At 42.7% G+C, this 25,665-nt stretch overlaps 1 protein-coding gene across 6 annotated transcripts in view; it reads right to left on the reverse strand.

The window, feature by feature from the left end:
* Iqch (IQ motif containing H) overlaps nucleotides 1-25,665 on the reverse strand; it is a 210,309-nt gene that overhangs the window by 124,834 nt on the left and 59,810 nt on the right. For 5 of the 6 annotated variants that reach the window (XM_085844697.1, XM_085844696.1, XM_085844698.1 and 2 more), the window contains 4 exons: nucleotides 22,061-22,181; nucleotides 18,936-19,064; nucleotides 10,830-10,909; nucleotides 8,931-8,969 (listed from right to left, as the gene is read on the reverse strand). In XM_085844697.1, coding sequence (XP_085700823.1) covers nucleotides 8,931-8,969; nucleotides 10,830-10,909; nucleotides 18,936-19,064; nucleotides 22,061-22,181 — 369 coding nt within the window. Of the gene's footprint in view, nucleotides 1-8,930; nucleotides 8,970-10,829; nucleotides 10,910-18,935; nucleotides 19,065-22,060; nucleotides 22,182-23,200; nucleotides 23,341-25,665 lie in introns of those variants that run through there. The other variant, XM_085844699.1, reaches the window with a different exon arrangement.

Genomic DNA, 25,665 nt, shown 5'->3' on the forward strand with positions numbered 1-25,665 from the left:
CATAGCTGCTAGGACTGATTCTATATACGTACATAAGGATGTCAAAGAAATGTCACTAAAACTCATTACTGGGGGATATCTCATGAGAAGCTATTAAACTGCTCTAAAGTACTTCTCTCTATATATAATAAATATATGTATATATAATATGTAATATATGATGATATATAATCTGTTTATACTATATAATCATCTGATTCCTTGAGCCATTTTACAAATTATATATTTAATAATAAAGATATAATATATCATGTGTATCATACATATCATATTATATACATATCTTTATTATATATATAAAATGATAATCTATGTAAACTACAGAGTGACTTCAAACCTAGCATACACAACTTAGTGAGAGACTTTGACTCAAATACAATATATATATGTATATATATACATATATATATACACACACACATACATATATATACTTATAATTCTATCTTCTATCTATGTACCCGTGGTCTTAAAGAACTGTGCTGCTGATTCCTTGTTCTTAACTCGTCATCAACCATAAAAACAGAGAAATACATTATTTTATGTGTAAATGTCCATAGGGATTCTCTAGGGGTGAGGTGGTGGGTAATATCTTTTAAAAGTGGCTTTCTATATTTAAAACATCATGATTTATAAGCTAAATCAAATCAGAAGAGATTTGGATGACAATAGAAAAATATAACATCATCCTCACTTTAAGTAAAGAAACCCAAACCTGGGTCTGGTGGCATAGGCCTGTCATCCCAGCTTCTGAAGCTGAGGAATAGGGGTGATGAGTCTGAGACTGGCCTGGGCTACAGAGTGGCTTCAAGCCAGCATTCACAACTTAGAGACCCTGTCTCTAAATAAAACATGAAAAAAGGGACTGCTGATCGGACTGCCTAACAACCACGAGGCCTGAGACCCAAACCTTAGCACTAAGCAGGACATTTTGCCAATAAAAACCAACTTTATTTCAGTTTCAGACACTTGTTGCATTAGAAAGAAAGTTCGCACCAGGATCTAAAAGTGCCCGATGGTCCAGGAGAGGAGCAAGGGAAAGGGAAAGCACAGAGGTTTCTGCCCCGAGCTCTCCACAGTGAGGAGAGGCACTGACCTGCTGGGATGACTGGCTCTGCTTACTCAGGGATTTAAGGCATCAACTGTCTTCCACATACCTATGGAACATCCATATACCCATTTGTATGAAACCACAGGGTTATGTTGTTCTCTGAAATTTTAAAACCTTTCACAAAACTCAGAGGGGAAATAGTGACTGTATCAATAACTCCTGGGACACAGCACTGCACTGGGTTAGGCTGGTTCATACTTTGTCTCAAATAATTGTTAACAGAGAGTCATCAAGAAGGACCAGGCATAAAGTCTTACCCTCTAAGTCTGAGAGTCTAAGAGAAAATGTAAGACAAGATATATATTTATACTAAAGACACAGTAACCAACCATAGACAGAAATGTCTATAAAACAACCTCAGATTCCTTTCCCACATTCTAAGGAGAAAAATAGACTGTCGGGTCAAAATCCTCAGGACTTCGTCTGAAGTGGGAAAGTCCCTCTAGCTCTACACACCAGCTCCACACGGCATTGAGCCTTTGCAAACTTCTAACTGAATAACTGCTACAAGGCATAAAGTCTTCTAGCCAAAGTCATCTCTCTTTCTGATCTAAACAAGACAGCAAGAGAATGTAAACTGTTTTATAGGTCTAAGTAAATTTCTCCTTCTTGAATGGGCAGGAGAGAGTTTAACAAGGAATGTTCCCGCTAGCAGACCTCAGTGCTGGGCAGAGTGGTCGATGGGGCTGGGGAGAAGGCAGATGGTACACGTTGTCAAAGAGTGAGCCTGCAGCCACACGTCTACCTTCCTACAAAGATGGGTTCTGATGATGCAAGGTTAGCATTCAGAGGAGAATGGCAGGGCCCCATCCATGAGAAACGGATATGCAGAATGGCTACAGATGGCCATGCATGGAGCTGGCTGGTCTTGCTAGTCACACATTTGATCCAGTCACGAAGTCTCAGACTACGGCAGGAAGCAAAGGCTGTGAATGGATGATCTGCCAGAGAATTCTGTCTCCTTAAAGATGGTCAGATATTTTCACAATTCCTTCTTTTTATGGAGAAGAGTGATATCTATGAAACAGAAGAGTCTGGGCCAAGGGCTCAGAAGGGAAAGCCTCCATCTCAGACAATGTGCCTCTCCACAGGCTGGGTCTATCTAGGTTAGCTATGTGCATCAACAAAGGAGGATTAGACCTTCTGAGAGAATCACCTTGGGTGAACCGAAGTTGTAGACTTTAACAGGGGTTGCTTAAGAACAAAAGGATTGCACCTTTTTACCTTCTCGGATGAGATACCTGCTATCAAAGGAAGCGTGCTCCTGGACATCAAATAGACCACTCAGGTGCCAGGAAGCTGTGGGTCTGGAGTCAGCTAAAGCATAGCTGTAGTACATCTGTCACAGAGAATGCCACACACGGGAGCACTTCAGACTTAGAGCAAGAAGAGACATGCCTCTCAAGAGAAAGGCTTCCCAAATTAAAGCCGTGCATCAGCACTGTGAGCCAGCCGCAGTGAGCAGGTGAAGACAGCAGCTTCACGGCCTGCTGCAAAGAGAGGCCTGAGGAAAAGCCACACCGGGCCTGCCTCCGGGGCTGCCTCCTCCTGTCCTACCTTCATCGCCACCCTTCCATTACATCTCCCTCTTCTGTTCACAAGGAGCTGCTCTCTTGGTGTAATGCTACTAAGTAGCAGTTGTTTTCCCCGTCCTGGAGTGGCTGTACAAAGAGGTCTGCACACCCTCCCGCCCCTTTCTTGGGACCACAGCCACACATGTCCCTTTATGAAATGCCTACCCTTTAGGCTAACCCCATCCCCACCCCCAGCTCAGACCTTCAGCTGTGGCCTAATTATTAGCATCCTGCTCTTAACTGACTGAGTCAACTAGCTGGGAAATGCTCTTTTTCATTCGCAGAGTGTAATCACTAATTAGGTAACTTTCAGAGTTTCTAGAGCAGTTATTTAGGGGAAATTCTAAATCTAAAGCAAAGGAGAGGAAGGCAGGATGGTGACAAGGTGGGTTAGAAAGACCCAATGTGAAGCAACTGGAGAAACCCAGCCCTGCCAATGTACTATCAAACTTAGGAATATCGTCTGCAAAGACGCCGCAGAGAACACATTCAGGAGAAAGAACTTATTTCTAGAATATTATTATTATTATTATTATTATTATTCTGTATCAGGGATCAGATCCTGCACTTTGTGTATGCTAGGTAAGCACTCTATCCCTGGGCTCATTGCCAACTCTAGACTAGTTTCTTTTCCATTTGTTGTTGCTGTTGTTTTGAGACAGGATCTCACTATACAACCTAGGCTGCCCTCAAACTTAACCCTCCTGCCTCAACCTCTTGATTCCTAAGATTACAAGCACGTTAGACTGGAGAAATGGCTTTAGAGTCTAAAGGAATCTAAAATTTGAAAGATCCAGTTTCAATTCTTCACTCCCACAGAGTAGCTCACAATTATCTCTAACTCCAGGCCCAGCATATCCAACGCCCTCTTCTGCCCTCTGCATGTACCAGACATACATTCAAACAAAACATCCATATACATATACATTTATTAAAATTATAAGCATGTGCCACCATACCAGGCTAAGATGAATTTATAATTGAAAAAAATTCATTTTCATATGTATGGACAGCAGATGCACATAATATCAAATTAATGTCTACTATTTCCAAGCTCTGTCTCCTGGTAATGAGTAGTAGGATACCTGGGGAATCTGCTATGGAGTTATCTCTACAGAATGGCAATCACTCCAATACCTGGAAGGAGAGACTAACAACGCTCTCTATTGCAGAAGCCAATGTTTGGATTCTCAACCACCAAAATGCATCTATTAGGGATGGTAGGTAATTGTCCTGTAACACTGAGAAAGATCTTCCTGCATATGACAGTCCTAAGAGAGAGTTTGCATTGAGGGATGTTAAGGATTTCCCTCAAAGATAAGTCTTTATTAGTCACCAAAGACCAAGATGTTATTTCTCTGACCTTGACCTTGTTGTTGATTTGTAGGGAAGGTTCTCAATGGGTCAGTGTCTGTATAAAACACAGATGAGACCCTCGGTGGGCAAGAACTGTTCCAAAGACACAACACTCAGAGGAGAGCTGCAAACTTAACTGGGGTTTGGGAACTTAGCAGAAGCACAGGTCTGAGTGTTAGAACACAAGGGATCTTGAAAGGCACTACTTTGCCATTTGCTCCTTAGACTGTCGTGGGCCCAGCAAAACAAGATTTGGCCCTGACATCCTCTATCCTGGGTTCAGATCCAAACTCTGCTGCTGTCTGATGCATACTGCAGGCAAGACACTACCCCTGTGGACCTCAGTTTTACCATCTGCAAAAAGGATAAGTTCACAAAGAGCTTTCCCAGTGCCTCCCCTTGCCACAGTGCTTGTCATAAGGATGGGAAACTGACACCCAGAGAAGGTGTAAGATCTTAACTCCGCTTCATGGAGCCCCCAGGACAGTGACATGACCACATTCCTAAATATCCCCAAGGATTCCCTGATGTGCAGGCTTTTAAACTTTTTCTTATGTTTTCATTGGGGCAGTGGCCTCCAACTTAACTTGGTTTGTCGCTGAAGATAACCATGAACTCCTGGCCCTGCTGTCGGCGCCTTTGCAGGGCTGAGACTGCCCCAGCATTTGTCACCATGCCTGGTTTTATGCAGTAGCAGGGACAGACCCAGAGAGCTGCACATGCCAGACATGCACTGTGCCTCCCAAGCCACATCTTCAACATAATATTATCTTTTTAAACAAACTCCCGGAGCTAGTAAAACCACAAGATCAATGAAATCACCTCTGCTATTACTTTCTGACCATGAAAAATACCTGGGAGATTTTTCTTTTCCATTTTTAATACAGAAAATTATTTGTAGCAATTTTCTACCAAAAATGGATGACAGATTACCCATACCATCTGCTGTGCAGGATTGGGAGAATCCAAGATTAAGAATTCTGAGGTACGTGAGTGGGCAAGACAGTCCCTTAGCTGGTGAGACCCGGAAGCTCCCTGGGTCAGACAATGCAAAGGAACTAAAAGGCAGTGAGGACTGTGTGTGTGAGCAGAGACACGGAATACAGAGGAACTGAGGGCAAAGGCCTTGGATCAGCAGTGGGTTTCTCGAATGATTCCAGCAATTCTTTCAAAGGTGCTGTATTCAAATAGGTCTTCCTCAACTCTGAAACCCATTCTGAAGAGAAGTCCCCATGCTTAGGTGAGCTCTCATGGAACAAAACACCCAGCCCATCAAATCCATATGAAAAGCCCAACAGAACAGAGCCAGGGAGGCATTTTAAATAGATGGGGTCTGTTTTCGGTCAAATGTAAAATTCCTTTTCCAGGGGCACACTTTACTTCACTACAGATTGATTTCATCTCTTTTGATACCCTTCAAATACCCTGAGAAACTGTGGCACAGTTAAGGACCACTTGGGACAATTATGACGGATGAGCTGAGCCTGCTGCGCAGATGCACAGGAAGCCTGACAAAGCGCAGATCGAGGGCAGCTTCACCCCCTGGTCTCCCAGCAGAGACAGGAGAAAGCTGGGCTTTAAAGGATCACCACTGCTACCCAAGTGCAGCTTGGCTTTCCACTTCTCAGGAGGTGTATGCAGAGAGGTCTGTTACTGCAGATCACTAAAGACGGCTTACCGGAGTCTTACAGTGCTCGCTCTACTTGGGCACATTTGCAATAACTGGGACCATTCTGCTTTATTTTCCCTAAGTGTGGACCATTCTAGGGTATTACAGAAGAGGTCTATCATCTGCTTTCCTCAGTCACAGAGACGGCTCACGAGGGTAAGAGTTCTGTCTGTCTCATTCACTGATGTGTTTGCACTGTGTGATGCACAGGGAAAAAGTCAGTGAGGACTCACTGCATGCCAACATTTAAGTTTTAAACTTCAGAGCCACTTGGACTGGGTTTATAGCACAAAGCTGTCCTGTGATCAGGTAAGATTTATAATTTAATGTTGAACAACATGATAATGGCTATTAATATTATAGGATCTCTTTAATTACAGAATATTATGTAGTGAGTTTTAAACAATGCTTGTATAAGCTTGTGATAAAGTATTAACATAAAATCAAAGTTAAAGACACAGTATGCTATCATAGGAACACAGGAACATGCCAAGGCTTAAACAGTGCCAAGGGGCTATGATGTCATCAGAGTCTCCCTGACTTTGCATTTTTCTCCTTTCTGGACTTTAATTTTTCGTGAGTAATCATTAAAGTTTGTTCAGTGAAATAGACAAAGGAAAAAATAAATATTACTTTGTAGATTGCTGATAAGTTAATTTCTTCTCTGATGTGTATAAATAGGATCATTTACATGCAATAAATATCCAGCAATATGAACAAGATTATAAAAGGAATCTGTGCAGCACCTTGTTTTGTCAATTATTTCTTCCATGAAAAAGGTGCTTTTCAAGTAAAAGTGTAGAATTAAGTTTACTTGAAAGCTTAATGCCAAAATGCTTAGGTGGGAAGAACAATTTATTATGGAAAATTAAAACAGATTCTAAAAGATTCTGCAGTTTCCTGTTTGGAGGTTTCCCCTGCCCCTTAATTAATAAACTGTTAAGAGACAGAAGCAGAGAGATAGACAGAGAGGCAGGGAGACAGAAAGACAGACGGGGGGAGATAAGAGAGACAGAGAGATACACAGAGGGATGGATGGACAGACAGACAGGAAGACAAAGAGTCAGAAATATGGGGAGTCAGGGAGAAGAGTGAAGAGAGACAAGGAAACAGAGAGGCAGAGATAGAAAGACAGAGAGACAGAAGGATAGAGAAACAGACAAAGAGGTAGAGATATAAACAGGCAGAGAGGCAGAGGGGAAGAGACAAACATTAAGTGGCTTTTGACACACACACACACACATATATATATATATATATATATATATATATATATATAATAACTTGGGCAGCATTGAATCTGTCACTGCTTTGATCTGTTCTCATTTCCTTTTACATATATATTTACATACTTTAAATAATTATATAAAATGTTTAAATTTTAAATTAAAATATTAATTTACAATATTTTAAGTTTAAAATATAAAATATATTATATTTAATACAAAACATTTTATATATATAAAGGAAATGGGAACAGATCAAGGCAGTGAAAGGTTCAATGCTGCCCAAGTTTATCTAATAAAAAATTTGGCAGCCAATGCATCCATAAATTATTAAGTTTTCCACTGAGACGATCACAAGAATATACTAGAAAGATATTAAAGAAACTAACACTATACACGTGACTAAGAAACAAATAACCCTTGCTCGCCCCAGCTTCCCTAATGCTGGGACTCCAGACCTGCCTCACTATGCCCAGCAACCTTTGTCTATCTGTTTAATGAATCTAGAAAACATAAGAGGCTATCTAGATTGAAGCTGAGCCAGCAGAGATGACAACTGCTGTCTGATAAGGAAGGAAGCAGAAGCACAGACTTATCAGCTAAGCATTCGGCACTGGAAAGAGAAAGCATTACATACACTGGGCAGGAGACATGTGATACATTTTAGAAGGATTATCATTGTGAATGACTGAGATCTGTAGGTTTCTCACACTCTGGGGTTTGGGAGTCATAGAATCACTTTCCTGTGCCAGCTCTGTCATCTACCTTGGATGACTTATCTCTCTCTGTCTACTTCCTCCTAGGGGAATAACAGCACCTACCGCCTGGACATGGGAACACAGGGGAGGCAGCCTCAGAAGGTCAGCACCAGAGGCCAGAGCAGGGCAGGCACCAGTGCAGGTTAGGACTGCAGTTATACTACAAGTAATATCTCCAAGATTGGCCCCTAGGAAAGAGCTAACCTGGAAGACAAGCCTCATACTGGCCTTTACCTCTGGCTGGCCAGGGACAGTGTCAGCACAGATGTTCTTCTGTCAACCCCAGGGTTCCATGGGCATGTGAGGTGCATTGTGTCACATACACAGGATATGCTGACACCACAGGAATGGTTTCCAAATGCCAGATGAATAAAGCTCTGGGGTTCTTCACACACGGTCTCTTTTCTAGGTACAGAGTAAAGCCAATGGTTTCTACACAGTGAGAACTCCTGGTACTGAGGCAAGGCCTGGGAGCAGTGTGTCTGGGTCAGAAGGGCTGTCTGTCTTGCAGTCTCTGTTGCAGGTCCAGCCTTCCTGCACCAGCACTGGGAACGGGCAGAAGACAGCTAGCTCCCTCCTTGAAAGGAGGCACTCCTGGATGTCAGAGAGCCCAGCACATTCCAAGTGCAGTTTTCCTGCTAGCGCAGGGCCCTGATGGGATAGACCTTACAGGAGTGTACTTGCCATATGTGGGGACCGGTTCACTCTTCCATATATATATATATATTTTTTGGTTGTTGTTGTTGTTGCCTTGGTTGTTGTGAACAGTTTAAATTCTCTTTCTCCAGCCTACTTTACAAATGCAGTACGTGTACATACACACTCACACATGTTTGTGTAAGTACAAATGGATGTGTGTACACATGTCAGCACATGCCAATAAATACTACATTCACTTTTAACATCTTGCTTCCTTGTAAATATACTCTTAAATGAAAATCTTTGATGCTAAAAACACAGAATTCAGCCCCATTTTGAGGATGAGACATCCTTTGTTTGGGCAGTGACATGATTCAGCCTCATAAGGAGCAAAGAAATGTTTTTCACTTTCCGCAAACCACAATTATTATTTTTTTTAACCATGGTCTAATTTCTTTTATAAAGAAGGGAAGCGCAAAAGAACTTTTGTTGCCAACTCCAGCTGTCAAGCGGCCTCCCACACTTCTGCCCTGAAGCAAAAGAAAGGGACATCAGGTGACAGATCCCAAATTCCAACTAGTCACACAAATTACAGACCTTTCTACTGAGCTGTCCTCTTGACCTTTTGGCTTTCCCCTATGAGGAAGAAGGAGACACAGTTTAAATCAAAATGACTCTCCTGGGCAGTTTTACAAAACAAATAGAAGGCTCAGAGTCCTGGTCACCCCTTGCCTTTCTTCCCTTCCCCCACTGGGCCCACTGTTCCCTACCCACACTGGCAGGAGCTAATGATTAGAGGGCTTTCCCACCCCCAGACATCAATGCTGTGCACGCCAAGCCCCACTTGCCTTTGAGGAAAGGGTTTGAGAAAGGAAAGATTTACATACATAGTTATAAACGGATGCTGGGTTCCACTTCCAGGGAACAACACTGCAAGAGGCATTCATAAGAAAGGGCTGACTGGCGTCTTGCCTGGGGTGGGAGCCTGGCAGAGGGTCTGCAATAGCTCCAATGTGGAGCTCAGCACTCTGTGCTTTTCTCTTCACCTTTAACATCCGTGCCCAGTTTACTATACCACTATTAAGGAGTCAGTTTGGAAATGTACCAACTTGAAGCCACAGCCTTTAAATATTACTACTTTTAACGTGAGGGGAAATCTTTGCAAGTCAACAGAAGAAAATAAATGCCAGGGCTAATAAGCATTTAGAAAAGACCTTATTGTTTGAATTTTCTTTTTTGAGGCAAACTGCTTACTGGCTAAAAACTCACTCTGATATGTGTATTCCCTATAGATTTGTTCTGTATAAAACAGAGCTGAGTTCTCAGTTGGAGTGAGAATCTAAACAGGTGCCTGGGCCTAGTGACATTATGCACATTAGCCCCTGGCCTGCTCACAGCCTGTTAAACAGCTGAAGTTGAAACAATGGTGGTGCTGGCCAGGCACTGCCCGAGGCCTGTCTGCCTTGGGATTCAGCCATTTGCATTGATTTTTTTTTAACCCACGTTTTTCATGAAACACAAATATTTGCCATGGCAACTGGGTTGTCACATGACATGCTATTCCATAAGCAGCCTGGCAATCTCTTAAGGGGAAATGGCGCCAGTGTGGAAAAGGCAGCTAGCTCCTCATGAGGATGTCTGGGCATCCGAGGCGGGGAGGGCGGGGAGCAGTCTACTCTGAGAGAGTGGGGTTCATCTCCCTGCAGTCCCTTCTAATCCCTCTTTCTTTTTTTTCATGAGAACAGCTAAAAACATGACTACACAAGTTATACCAGAAAAAGTACTGCCAGATGTCCCCTTTTGATGGACAAAAGTTTTAATTATCCTAAATCTGTCAGTGGTCCTTAAAATGAGAAAACGACCTACAGAAAAGCCCAGCCCCTTTAAACTGGGGGCATCTTCAGGAGAGTGAATTACAAGGTCATGTGAGGGACTAATGTTAGAGAATATAGTCTCCTTTCTCGTCTCCATTGTGGTTTTCTGTGAATGCCTAGAGAGCTTGTCTTTTCTTATGCTTGAAGACAAATGAGATATGGGAACACCTCTCAGTAACACACCGCATATGCTACAGATGTAGATGTGGATGTAAAACAAGTTACTGCACCCCAGACTTCTGGCCCCTGAGCAGCTGCTAGCATAGGCTGATCACTTGCCTGCCACTCTCAAAATACTGCAATGGCTCTGCTCACCTTCAGCCCTGCCTATAGTGTCCTGGCAGAGTTGACTTCTGCATTCATTTTCCCTTTTAAAGTAGGAGCTGACTGTGTAGTTCAGTGATGAGCTCTTGCCTATCATGTGGGAGGCCCTGCATTTGATCCATAGCACCACAGAGACTAATAATAACCATAATAAGATAAACTGCTCCCAAACAGCTACTGAAATACTGCTTACTCCTGTGTGGGAGGAACAACTCTACAATGTGTCTGTTACACAGAATCACATAGGCAGCCTGCACACGGGGCAGCTTGCCCTCCTCTGTGGTAGACATATGTGTACCTTGGGTTTTTGTATCTGGTGAGAAGGCTCCTCCACTTCTTCAGGAACTGGGCGTGGCTTGTGAGCAAGAGGAAAGGAGGCTGTGGATAGAGGCAGGACAACATTACTCCTTCCAGAAAGGCAGGCTAGGCCATCTGGTGCATCCTATGGGGTTCAACTTGAAAGTCAGATGGCTGGCATCCACTGTATGCTTACTACCTGCATTTCCTGTACCCATTCTGTGACACCACTGGGATTCTTGTCTCCAAAGCAAAAATCTATGATAAGGCAACTACTTCTTTAGAATATAAGGTCAACCCGCCTGCCTTATGCAAATGCCTAGAGGAAAGCTAGATCTAAAAGGCAGGAAGAGTAGAGAGGAAACTTTGTTTCTTAAAAAAAAAAAAAAAAAAAAAAAAAGACTCCCTTAATTAGCCAGATTTCCAAGTTTATGTACAAGATAATTAATATAGTTGCATCTGATGAATTATTTTATTGGGTAGCTATTTAAAAAGATGACTAAAACTTAAACTGACTTGGGAAAACTGGTATGGTGAATAACGCTATAAAGATTATCTCTGAGATTAATTAACCTACAGGCAATACCACTCAATCATATCCATCCTACTGATGGGCGGCAAACTCAGCTACCCTTTGCAGATAGCCCAAGCCCTGCATTCTAGGGGAGGAAAAAAACCTTATAACAACAGTCTTTGAAAACCTGACTGACACTGAACAACACTTAATAAGTGATAGCAATGTGCAGCTCAGCTCACTTGGAGGACTCGATTTCTCAGCCTGGAGCTGGGCTACCAGGACTCTTTTCAAGCATCCTTTTAAAGGCAGCAAGAGTTTCAGAGCATCACAACTTGCCACACAAGGGATTTGTTGGTTGCATCTGGCCCAGTCTAACACATTCTCTGATTCTCCCAGCTTCTAGCAAGTCTCTCTGTGACAGCTCACCATTACGCTGACCAGTGCACCACGGTGTCCACCAACCCCAAGTATTCAGTCTAAGCATGTCTAAATAGGAACATCAATCCTATCCCTGGATGTTCACATTCCCTGTCTTCCTTGTGACTGTCATGCCACCTGATAGATTTAAGAGAGAACGTGCCCACTACCACCATTTTCCTACCTGCAATGTGTATGTAAAGCCCAAGTTGACTAGAGGAGTCTTACAGTCAAGAAAAGGTAAACATGATGATGAAACCTGACCTGCTGGAGGGGTCACTAAGAAGAAGCCCCTGATAGTCTGTCCTCTCACCCCAGAATGAAGAGCTATTGCCCAAAAGACTAAAATGTCTAGCAAAGATGTGGATAAAAGGAGCATACCCTCGCACACTGTCTATGAATGACAGAAAATAAGGCGGAGACACTAACCCAGTGCTGAGCAGACTGCTCTTACATCTGCTGGGCTACACTGGGTTACAGAGTGTTCTAGGGAAAGAAATGGCAGGCTTGAGGTTAGCTGGTCAGGCCCTGCTTGGCTGTGGGCAGAACATTTCCAAATAAGGGCATGGAAGGAGCATGTTGTCTAATGCAGCCTGGTGCAAAACTGCAAATTCCAAAGACTTTAATCATGAGTTTCTATTTTTCTGTGTGGGGTATGTCCATTAAAGGAACTGAAACCCACTGTAGCCTTGAAAGCAACTCATTGGTTACAAGAGATAAAATGGTGTCACCAATGTTAAGTTCTATCAATGGGGACATAAAATTATGGAAAATAGAAGTTTCACCAAAATTAAAAACAGAATTACCATATGATGTGATGATCATAGCATGTGTGAAATCTAGCTAGGTTAATTTCAAAGAGGCCGAGAGCAGAGTGGTGGGTAACAAAAGCGGGCGAGTAAGGGGGAAGATGGGAAGAGCGGGCTGGTGAATCACAGTCTCTTAGATTTCTACTGCAGTGCTAGAACACTCTAGATCAGAAACAACTCGGGGAGGAAAGGGTTTATTTCAGTGGACAGCTTGTGGTCCATTATCCAGAGAAGTCAGAGCAGAAACTTGAGTTAGGAGGTGATGCCGAAGCCATGGAGGAGTGCTGCTCACTGGCTTGCTCCCCATGGCTTGCTCCCCAAGGCTTGTTTCCCACGGCTTGCTCAGCCTGATGTTTGATATAGGTCCACCTGCTTAGGATATACTACTGACAACCGTCTGGGCCTTCCCACATCAACCACTAATTAAAATAATGTTCCACAGGCAAATCTTATGAAGATATTTTCTCAATTGAGAGTTGCCTTTCCCAAATAATTCTAGCCTGTGACAAGTTGATGGGAAACTGGCCAGCACAGTTGGTTAAGAACAGTAAGTTCTGCTGTGATATTATTTCAAACACTATAGTGACAGTGGATAATAATGTTCCAGATATGTGGAAGGGCTACAAAAAAGGGAATTTAAAAGTTCCTATCATTGAGAAATGTTTGAGGAGACAAATATATTCAATGTGGTTTAAATAGTATGCAATGCATATATTATCAAAACATAACATTGTCCATTAACATGTGACATTTTATAAATCTGCTAAATAAAAATTTGAGAAAAAAATATGAGGGAGGAGTTTAGACCAGCATCACATATGATCAAAACCCATACATGAACATTATAACAATCATAAATCATGAAGCAGCCATCATAAAAATGCACCGCAAGCAACTACAAACACACTTAAAACAAATAAAAAACAGACAAAATCTCGACAAAGAATTAGAATGTGTGAAAAGAAAATGAAAAAAATTAAAAATTCAATAACCTAAGTTCATAGATATAGACAAAGGAGTCAGTGATTTGGAAGCTACAACAGAGAGCAGCCAACCTGAGAACTCAAGGCAGAGTAGACGGAAGTGAACAGAGGTCAAAGACCTGTGGGACTGCGTGAGAGAGCCTACATCTGTGCCATTGCTTCCCCAAGGGAGAGAAGACACAGAAGGATACTGCAGAGAAGAAATAACGGCTGAAAGCGTGCCAAATCCAGGAAGATAAAAGCCACGGGTTTAAGAGGCTGAGGCAGGAGGAAATGGGAAAAAGCCAAGGAATTCCAAGGCAGCATACAACACAATAAAAAACTCGGAAAACTAAAAACAGAGAGTAAAGTACTGAAAGAAGGTGGAGGGAAGGCCCACCTTACCACAGGGGAACAAGTTCACCGTCAGAGGCTGACAAAAGATGAGGCATGGCCCCTTTCCTTCAAGTGCTAAGATGAAGAAACATGGCAATCAAAATCACACATGCTCAAGAACAACTTCCTTTAAGGGCTGGAAGGATGGCCCAGTGGTTGGGAGCACTGGCTGCTCTTCCAAAGGACCCAATTTCTAGCACCCACTTGGCAGCTCACAACTGTCTGTAACTTCAGTTCTAGGGGAACAGGCATCACACACACACACACACACACACACACACACACCCCCCACTAATGCACATAAAAATAATCATTTTTTAAAAAGAAGTTTTAAAGAAAATTTGTTTAGGAAAAAAGTTGGGAACTTAACCCATTCCCAGATGAAAGAAAATGAAAACACTATCACTCAAATCCAGAATCTAAAAGAACTAACTGCACAGGAGGGAATGCTCAAGGAACACATGGAAGATAGGAGAGCAATGGACACAGAGAACACATATCAGCACAAGTAAGAGACATTCCTTTTCGTTTTGCATCTAAAAATTATTTTTGATGGTGGGACCAAAACCACTTCCTGGTATGAAAGTAACTGTGAATGGATGAAGCAGACATGAAAGTCCTCTAAGACCCAGCAATCACGTCCCAAGGCGTTCGCTCTAAAGAGATGAGACACATGTTCGTAGAAAACCTGCACGTTAATGTTTACAAGGCTGTCTCCTAGCAGAAGAAAGCTTTGAAGGGGGCATGGCTGTGGCATGCTACCAGGAAGCATTACTCGGCAGCAAATGGGTAATTACTGCTATAAGTTTAAACTGAATCCAACAACACATTAAAAAGAACCCATATCATGATCAAGATAGATTCATCCCAGGGATGCAAACAAGGCTCAACATGTGTATATAGATGATAGATGTAACACAGCATATAGACAGAATCCGATAAAATTCCTGTAATTATCAATACATACAGAAAAGGCTTTTGACAAAGTTCACCATCTTTTCATGGTAGAATCTCTGAAGAAGCTAGGAAAAGTGGTCATACCTCAACATATTGGAGGCTATATATAGACCATCTATAGGAGGCTACATATAGCCTAATGCTACAAGGACTAGGAGAAAACTCTAAGTCAGAGAAGAGACAGGAGCCAACTCGTCCTTTCTTACTCTATATAGTGTTTGCATTCTTAGCCAGAGCAGAAAGGGAGGAGAAAGAGAGAAAAGAGATGCTATTAGGAAATGAAGAAAGTCAACTAATTTCAGATATGACCATATACTTAAAGGAGTTTACCAGACAATTCTTGTTTTGATAAAAACTTTCAACAAGTAGCAAGCTACTAAATCAACATACACAACCATATCCCAACAACAGATCACTGAAAAAACAAGTCATAAAAACCAATTCCATGTATACTAGTCAAAACCAAACCAAACCAAACCCAGCAGAGTTAACATTGCTAAAATGGCCATATTACCAAAAGTGATTTATGGATTCAGTGCAATCTCCACCAAAGTTGCAGTAACACAGAGGCCAGTGGGAGCCACTGCGATGTGCAAGCATGTGGTAAGAGTGGGAGCCACTGCGATGTGCAAGCACGTGGTAAGAGTTGGGAGAGGGGTAGTAGACTGGCTTGAGCACTATGAAGAGAGGTGGAACTGGAGACGTGAAGATGGAGAGGACAGTCTGCTGTGAGAAGCCTGTGCTGCCACCTGAGGCCATGGTGAGTTCCCAGCTGCTTCTGCTGAGGGCCATGTCTGGGTCTGTAGCCAGGCAGACATCGGAGGACCTGTGTTGATGTCTATGGCCCACATTACCACCAAAGGCCATTTGGACATTCCTGATCTGGACTGTCTCCTGGAACCATGCTGATGTCCGAGAGCTGTGCAGAGCTGGCCTGCCCCTCACCAGCTGTGTACTTGGGAAGGCAGGCCCTGCACCTCACCTGGGCACTGCTGGAGAGTTTGCCCTGGTGGTGCATGCTGGACAGCTGGTGAGCTGACCAGCTCAGCTATCACCCAGGCCCAGATACAGGGCTTGAGTCGGTTCACCCCAACATCCACCCCATCTATGAACTGCTGGAGCGTGTGAGCAGTCCAGTCCTGCATCTCCAAAGCTGCAGGAGCTCCATGACCCAGGACAACCACAGGCTATCCGAGAGGAGCCCCAGTGAGGATCCAGAATGGTGATGGAGCAGAAGTCTGATCCAGACCAATGACTTGCTCGCAGTAATGAACATTTCCAAGGAAAGCTGTATGGACTAAAGGGTATATTGTGTGCATAATGTAACTTCCATGGCAAGATGTTTTTGTTGTTTGTTTTGTTTTTTGTTTGTTTGTCTTTTATTTTTATTTTCTTTTGGGGGAGGTTATTAGGGCAGATGTCAGAGATGAAGGAACAGATATGGAGCTAGGTGGGATTGGGGCACAAGCTGTTAAGTTCACAATCAATAAAAAAGTTAAAAATATAATAGTAGAAGATAAAAAGAAAGCAAAAACCAATTCCTATAACATTCTTCACAGAAGTAGGTACATGCACACCTAAAATGCATATAAAAGCACCAAAGAACCCAAAAAAATCTAAGCAAAACTCCCAATTGTAGAATTATCACAATGCTTGACTTCAAACTAGACTCCAGCAGCACAGTAACTAAAGCAGCATTGCGCCATCGAAAAGCAGACCCAGAAGCTGGGAGCACAGCTCTGTGGGAAAACGACAAACACTCGCTCCTTAGACCTCATACAAGTCAGGGAGGTACGACGGCCACCCAGAATCCCAGGACTCAAGATACAGAGGCAGGGGCTCTCCTGAGCAAGGGAGCCAGCTAGACTCGTGGGAACTATCTAGCTCTGTGTTCACTGAGAGACCCCACCTCAGCAAATAAAGCGACCTTTGCATATAAACATGTGCAGCTGCATACACACGTGTCTCCCACAAACACAAAACATATGCACACCATGCACACATACATATAATTTAAAAAGACATAATAGAAGAAGTAGAAATAAGCCTAAGCAGTCGCAATCATTTGATTCTTAACAAAGATACCAAAAACAAGTACTGGAGAAAAGATGGCCTGTTTACCAAATGGTGGAGGGAACACTGGATGTTCACACATAGGAGACTGAAACTAAATCCCCACCTTTCCCACTGTACAAAAACTAAATCAAAATGGATCAAAGACCTTAACGTGCCTGAGACTTTGAACCTGCCTCAGGAAACCAGGCAAAGACTTCAAGATGTAGGCATGGGCAAGGGCTTTCTTGATAGCTAATACTTCAAGAAATAATAATAAAAAATGATGAATGGGATTACATGAAACTACAAAGCTTTCTCACTGCAGAATAAAAGAGTGAAGAGACACCTTTTGGAATAGGAAAAGATCATCTCTGCTGGCTGCTCATCCAATAGGAGGTTCATGTTGAGAGCGTATAAAGAACTCCAAAGGTTGACAACAAAGGAGGAAACGCTCGGGTGAAAAGGTCGGGAATTGAACTGAGGAGAGGGTTTCAATCAAGGACCCATGGCCCATAAACAGAGGAAAGGATCCACAGTGACTCACCGTGAGTCACTCCACAGTCCCTGTGGGCAATCCAGGGAGGAAAAAGGAGCACCTATTCACAACTGTGGAGATATAAATTAGGCCAGACACTATGGAAATTAGTGTGGAATTCCTCAAAAAAAATTAAACGGAAGTTCTATATGATTCAGCCATATCACTTCTTCATGTATAAACAAAGAACTCTGGATCAGTTTACTAGAGATACGCCTGTTTCTCCTTGAATCAGCTTAGCTGCCTACTAAGAGATAATAGATTTAAACACACACACACACACACAAATGGGTCCTACTAAGACATAAAGAAGAATAAAATTACACCATTTGCTAGAAGATTAATGGGACCAGTTTATTTCCTATAAAGACAAGGATTTTCTATTTTTTCTCATATGTAGGAGAAGCTAGGATAAGGAAAAGATATGAACTATCAAAGGGAGTTAACTATTGGTATGGGAAAGGAAGGGGGAAAGGCAGAGCACGGGGGACAAGAGAATAATAACAGAAGTGTATATGACCAAAGCATATTGCATGTGTGCATGGAAATGTCAGGATATAACCAAAAAAAGGAGGATTCTCCTGAGTGGAAAAATACAAACTCCAAAGGTTCCATCCTCCATTAGGTCATTCATGTGAGAGTTTTGAAGTTACAAAGTTATACAATGAAGAACAGATTTTTGGGTGCCAGGGACTAAAGGCATATGGAAGGAAGTTGGTGGGTTCTATCCATGTGGTGATAGAAATATTCCAGTCTTGAGTGAATCAGGATCCTGGCTGGGGACTAGCATATGCCTCAGTGGGAGAGTGCTTGCCTACCATGGGCAAGGCCCTGTCTTATCCTCAGTACAACCTGATGATGATACCATACTATAATATTCTACTTTCTTAATACTGGGGGGGGGGATATACAAAGCATTCTGTCAATTCTTATAAACACATGTGAATCTACAATTATCTCAATATAAAAAGTTTAATTTAAAAAAGACACTACTATAAAAAAAATGAAATGTCCAGCTAGAGTAGGAAGAACTGTTTTCAACACGTCTAGCTGATAAACGATCTGTATTGCAAATGTACAAGTAATGCCCTCACTAAAAGCAGGAAGACAAGTCTAATTGAGAAGCTAGCACCTTCAATCACGTCATAAAAGGACACTCAAATAGCAAACAATAGAGCATCCTTCAGGCTTAGTGCTTTGATTTTCATTTTTAGTTCTTTACTATTTTTGTCTTGTTTCCTCAGCCAAACTACAAGCCCTTGAAAATACCAACTTTCTTATACACAGTGCACAGGCTCTGCACGGATAGCCTCAGTTACTTTGTGTGCTCAAATAAACTCGGGATGCTTTAACCTATCTTCTTGTTCTGTTACTGAGGATAAAAGGTCTAGCAGTGTAGGTTTCGAAGGAGAGGCCATTCCTGCAAGACCGCAGCTAAGCACAGAGGTGCATGTCTTACCTTCCATGGGCACCTTACGGTGCTCATCAAAACTGTGCAGAGGAAGTGCTTGGGGCTTAATGGGCGGGTTCTGAAAGGTAATCCTCGCTGTTGGGGGGATCAGCCCTCGCTCGATCATACTTAAGACGCCTGAAAGGAAGGTCAGCACACAACAAGACAGGAGGTTAGCTCTAAGCAATTGTACAAAGTCGGAGCCCTATGAATTGCACAACAGAGATGTAACATACGTTCTAGGGCCTTAATCTTCTGCATGAAAAATAGCTATAGCACGCTTTAAGCTTAATATGCTAACCCAAGGGGAAAATCATTTCCAATTGCAGTAATATGAAATCAAATTGCACTAAGATAATTTCATTTTTAGGTAGAAATATAATTTCAAGACAAACTAAAACTTCCTTACACTTATGGCGTTTTCAATCACTGGTGATTTTATTGCAGTTTTTGTAACATGGATATGAGGTACACATTCTTAATAACTACGGTGATCTTTTGTTCTGAAGGAAAGAAAACCTGTGTACTTGAACCCATATACCCAGTGTTCAAATCACTCATATTTTGTTAAAAAAATTATCTGTAGACATGCTCATATCACTAGAAGTTATAAAAACCAGACTGGATCTAACTGTATTAGCGCAACATGTTAGTAACGCATGAAACTGATGTACAATTTCTTGTCATCAGCAAGGCTGCCACTGAAACTTCTGAAGGGCAAGACACCTTGTTAATGGGATAAACAGGTGAATAATTACACAAAGCCCCATGTTAGGGACAGACCTTTCCTTACGGTCGCTCTATTGTCTACTGTTTTTGTGTCAGAAACCCAGAAATCTGGAGACCACCTGCAACAAATTTCTGCTGGGGCTTAAGGTTCTTAAGCTCTTATACAATAGAGAGAAAAGTGAAGAATTTCCTATTTCAATAAATTCCTAGTACATAATCTAAAACCAAGCTGGAATAAGTTGAAGAACCTGGCACTTCTAAGAGGGCCTGAGACTTTGCCTTTGCTCCGGGAGCCTGAGGACAGTGTATTGCTGCCAGAGGACAGCTCAGTGCTATCAGACACGTGAGTCTGTTTCCACAGCAGAAGAGTGTCTGCTAAGGGGCTGAAAGCCAAAGGCTTCACCTGCAAAAGAAGTTCCAAGCGAAGCCTCGTTTGCATACAGCACAATCATTTGTGGGAGGAGAAGAGAAGCCTCGTTTGCATACAGCACAATCATTTGTGGGAGGGTTGCTTATCTTTTTGTAGGTGAAGGTTTCCAATCCCTCTCCCAGACCTGCCCAAATGGTCAAGATCAGAGCCTGAGGATCTGACATGTCTGTGCCCTGATGTCGGGGTTAAGCAGTGCTCTGGTCACAGCTTAAGCCCTCTGAGATCAGTCAGGCTTCACTAGAACTGAACGAGCTCTGTAGGTTACAGTAGTAAATGCTTTGTTTTCATAAATATCTTTTACCTTCCATACCCAGTCCCATGTGTAAGAGCTATGTGCACTCTCCAGGTGAGAAAACTAGATTCTGGTCTGTGTACTTGTGTTCTCAACCCCTGACTCTCTGGGGAGCTTCATTTCTGAGATGTTGCCAGATAATAATTCAAGAAACCCTGAGGAATCCTGTTGATGTGGATGCTGTTCATCTCTCATGCTGAGCTTGTGCAGACCTAGACTGGGTCTTAAATATCACTTAAAGGCATCAAAGCCCTGAAAATCCACACATTTCTTGTGACCTGTGCTTTCCTGACACTAATATTTCCTTGTACATTAACAAGACGTATGACAAGTACTCCATAAATACGTGAGAACTAATTGATTGATTGATTACAAATATGATAGGCCACCCGTTCTCTAGTGGATATAAAAATAAGTGTCTTTCCCTCTGCACTAGTTGCCTTGATCCTAGATTCACCTTTGTCTTACAGAGATTTTTCATCTGCTAAAGTAAAGACTAATTCATTCATTCACTCCTAATTTCATGTAGGAGGAAGACGGCGCTGAAGCAAGAAAGGCAAACTTCCTAGTGTCACTTAGTTAGTGTTCCTGGGACATTAGTGGTCCATAAGCCACCAGAAGGTGTGAGCCACAGAACTTCTCACAGCTAGGAAAGAAATAACGACAAGTGTGGGAAGCTTAATAAATTCAGAGCCATTACATGCAGGGGACCCACCAGAGCAGACACGGGTCAGTAGACAAGACAGAGCTAGACACCAGAAGACTTTGAATCTCTGGCATCACAAGAATGGTTTGGCACCAACTCTGGGTCCTGAGTACTCCAAACAGATAAGGGGTGAGATCAGACCACCTCACACCTTTATATTTGTGTTAGTAAGGGGATTCACTTAGCGTTCTTTAACATTTCAGTCAATCAAATGAACTAGGGGAAACCAAGAGGATCCCAGCAGACACAGACACCTCACCCGCATCCCTTTACCTACTCCTTCACTTACTTAAGCAGTCAATTCACAGTTACCCAGACCGTCCTGGGCACCGTGGATACCTAGGTAAAGATGATACCATCTGTTTTTACATTAGAAGTCCAATAGTTGATAACACTGGGCTTTACAGGGGCTGGAGAGCTGTAGCAGAGGATTCAGGTTCAGTTCCCAGCACCGCATCGTGCTCACAGCCACCTGTACCCCAAGTTCCAAGATTCCCAGCACCCTCTTCTGGCCTCATAGGGCTCCAGGCATGCATTTGGAGTACAGGCATACACATATCCAGGTAAAACACTCATACATATAAAATAAGTAATAAAGATGAAAAAACACTAATTATATTATCTCTGGCTTCATGGTTTGCATAGCAGTATTCTGAAGTAACATTAAAAAGCAATCAGAAGCCCATCAGAAAGTACTTAGAAAACAGTAACTCCTAATTATATCACATAAACATGATAACCATTTTAATATATAACACTAACACCTAAGTTGATATTAAATTCATGAAATAATGGACTGAGAAGTAGAAGAGGCTCTGGTGGTCACCTAGACCAGGGTGAAGCTCAGCCCAGGTAAGGACCTGACTTCTCTGAGGTCACCTGAGAAACTTAGTGGCTAAGCTATTTCAACTCAGGCCCCCATTCCTCCTCAAGGCTCCCACCCTCACACCCCTAAGCGTGGCTGCCCCATCACCAACCTTTACTGGCATCCTTCTGCAAGACAGGTATGGGGATAAAATGGGGGTCAGTGCGATGAGAGGGTGGCAGAACTGTGAGGTTGGAGATCGTGGACCCTTTTATTAACCGCTGAACCTTATCCTGGGTGATAAAAAAAAAAATGTTGTTAGCTGACATTTTTGCCTTCACAATGAACACAGTTTTCTTCTGGTGAACAATAAATAAGATTATGAATAGTTTCATTAAGTTTTAATAAAGTAGCAATACCATCTCTAATTTTATTGCTCCTGAGTACCCTATGCTACTGTCTACTGTCAGAATTTTGTGTAATTTAAAATAGTTAATTAAATCCAATTAACATGTGGTGATTTCCACTATGCAAATTCGGTGTAGTAGTTAATAAAGGACTATTAAGATTTTGTTCAATTTTAATGACTATAATATAAAAGTACTAAATCTTGACATGGGAGGTTTTGAATACAGCAAAGTTGTGCACAGGCAGATTTCCCAGGAAATAAATAAGAGTCTTGGATTATAAACCCTAACTGGAAGGCACTTCAGTCAGTAGTAACAGGTTAAGTGTGAACACCAAACAGACTGTTGAAATCTTCGAAAAGGATAAAGGTGTGATGTCTCTATCAGTCACACAGGTAACCACCATTCCGAGAGTCAAGGATGCTCTGAATGTAGTGAGGAAATAGGAATTGATTCTTTTTAGTGGGTTGTAGATTTTAAACATTGTATGCTTTGCATATAAGTCACATTTAATTTAATTCAAGTACACTGTTTTTACCTTGATCATAGGAAGTTGTAGATTACTGGACCTCTCAGCAGGGAAAATTTCATTGTCTGGTGTTTATAAACTGACTTAACATTTCAAGTTATTTTTCTGAAAATTAATTAATTTGCATAGCTTCCAGGGGAACCAGGTAATGGTTTACTACTTAGCTTAGGAAGCACTGAAAGCATGACAGTTAGTAGACAGTTAGTAGATTTGCTTCAAGATACACATCTGCTGAATATGTAGTTTGTCCATCTACAATGAATCTGGTTTTGTAACAGAGGACCTTGCTATTGACCTCAGCTGTATTACACCTTGCCCACTAGGCTTAAGGAGAGAAAGGGGAATGTTTCCTCTAAGCACAGAGGTAGAAACTCACCTTATGGTTTAAATATTAGCTGATCAAAGTGTTAGGGTTCCCCAGCCAGGATGCAGTCCTGAGGGGGAACAGGAAAGCAGAACCCCGACACCCGCAACTCTTCATGGTGCTCAATGAACAGGAACAAGACTTGTTCCTTTTTGGTGCTGTGGATAGAACGTGGTGTCCTGTACACGTTAAGAAAGCACTACCACAGAGCTGCACCCCACTGCCTCAAGTAATAACTAAGAAAAAAAGGTATGTGTCTACATGTGCAGGTCTGGGGCTGATATCAGCATCCTCCTGGGTTGCTCTCTCCTTTATTCACTGAGGCAGGGTCTCTTGCTGAGCCTAGAGCTCACAGGTTTGGCTTGCTAGCCAGCTTGCCCAGGCAATCCCGTTTCTCCCTCCCTGGGATTACAGGGTGCCTCTGGAGCTGCCTGGCTCTTATATCGGTTCTAGGATCCTAAATCCCGTGCTAACACCTGGGAATGCAAGTACTTTATCTACTGTGTCACCTCCCTTGCCCTCAAATCGAATTTTAAGAGGGGACAGTAGGAAGAAAGTGCCTCCTATCACCTTCCAGGCGAGTTCCAGGGAAGAGCAGGTGTGACTAGCCTTGCCTCCATTGCAGTGGGGAATGCGGAGAGACATACAGGAACCCCAGGTTTGCTGAGGTAAAGGCTGCTCTTCCTTTCCCTTAGCTCTCTTCTCTCCCCGCCCTACTGCTGGAATCCCCTCCTTATCTGAAAGACAGAGATAACCGCCCACCGTTTTTTTTTTAACTAGAGCTGGCATATATGTGACTGAGGACATCCAGTATCAAAAGGGACAGGGTCTCTTATTTGTCTGGCAGGTATCAAGGTCAGGGAAGTGAAGGTAAATGGAAGGGAAAGAGAGAGAGAGATTCCACTTCAACAAAACTGTCAAGCTCTGGATAGAAGTGAAATACAGGTTTGGCAGTTTCAGGGCACAGAGCATAATTTATCTGGATTTTCTGAAAGCCTTTGATAAAGAACACCTGACAACTGGCTTTTGAAAGCTAAAGCAGCAAGATCCAGTATAAAATACATCATTAAGAATGACACAAAGGAGAGGCTGAGGGGCAGGGAGCAGCCTGTCCTGCAATCGGCAGCTTCATGGGCTGCTTTCTTGAGTCCCCGACACCGTGCCAACAACAGGTATGTGTGCTGGAGAGGCAACGGTGGGCAAGTGGATGGGATACAGGAGAGGGTACAGAGTACAGAAAATAAATTCCTCATCGTGGCTGGCTAAATAACAAATATCTGCCCACTCTGCTGTCCGTCCTTTCTGATGGCAAGGATAAACATTTTTGTCTGGTTGGAAGGAGAATGCAGCATACCTCAGCATTTACTGAGCACTTACTATGTAACACTAACTTTAATACAATGATCATTAAATTTCATGAGCAATGGGGAAGCTGAGAGCTAAGGGGATTTTAGAAATGGGCGCAGTTTTAACTCTGCCAGCTGCTGCTGTTGCGGGGCTGTTGCAGCAACTCTATCCTGACTGTGTGCTGGAACTACTCAGGGAGTCTCTAGAAAACACTGATGCCTGGGCACCCATCTTGGGCAACTAAATCAGAACAGTTTAGTTCAGGCCTCGGCGTTGGTATTTCTGTAAGGCTTCCTGGGCTACTGTGATGTGCAGTGAGGGTTATGATGTAGTAGTGTGGATGATAATTAAACATCATCTTAAAGGAGGCATGGAGTTACAGGATGGGTTAGAGGATGCAGTTACAGGTGAGAAGAATGGTGGCCAACTGAAGCAGCACATTGAAGCACGGAGGCCCTGCAACCTGGAGCGGCCTGGGTGGCTGCACGAGTGTGGACCTGTTGGGGTAGGGGTGGCGTGGGACAGGAAAGATGGGTTGAGAGAGACACCAGCTCCAAAACCGGCTTTGAGAACAAGCTGATCCCTAGCAACCTCTCCTCCCACTGTCTCGGGACGCCCTCTATGCTGTGATTACAGCATACAAGAGCCCGTGCTTTGCAGTTTGTGAAATATGTAAACCTTCACACACTGACATAATATGAAATATAATTATTCAATAATCATATAAACAGAACAATGCCCTTTACATATAGTCTTTCACTATTACTTCTAAAACTATAATTCAGCACTTTATTACTTTGTCTAAATCGTCTAAATTAGCTTAGAATTGCTTGAAATTTAAAAAGGAGAGGTCCCAGGGCTCCAGCTCAGTAGCAGAGAGCTTGAGTCACGTGTGTGAAGCCCTCGGATCAGACTCTAGCACTGGAAGGAAAGGAAAGCTGAAGGGAGAAGCAGCAACCATAGTCCTATGACTTAGAACCTTCAAACAGAAAGCTCACCCTGTTCCATCACTCTGGTTCAGATGTGATAGCCTCATATACAGGTTCTGCCAATGTGGAAACATGGAGATAAAGTGGAAGAAAGCACACCAACTTTCATTAGGAGACCTGTATTCCTTGGTATCTTTATAA

Source organism: Mus caroli, unplaced genomic scaffold (assembly GCF_978045245.1).
Source record: "Mus caroli unplaced genomic scaffold, Mus_caroli_1 scaffold_11, whole genome shotgun sequence".
Taxonomy (NCBI): Eukaryota; Metazoa; Chordata; class Mammalia; order Rodentia; family Muridae; genus Mus; species Mus caroli.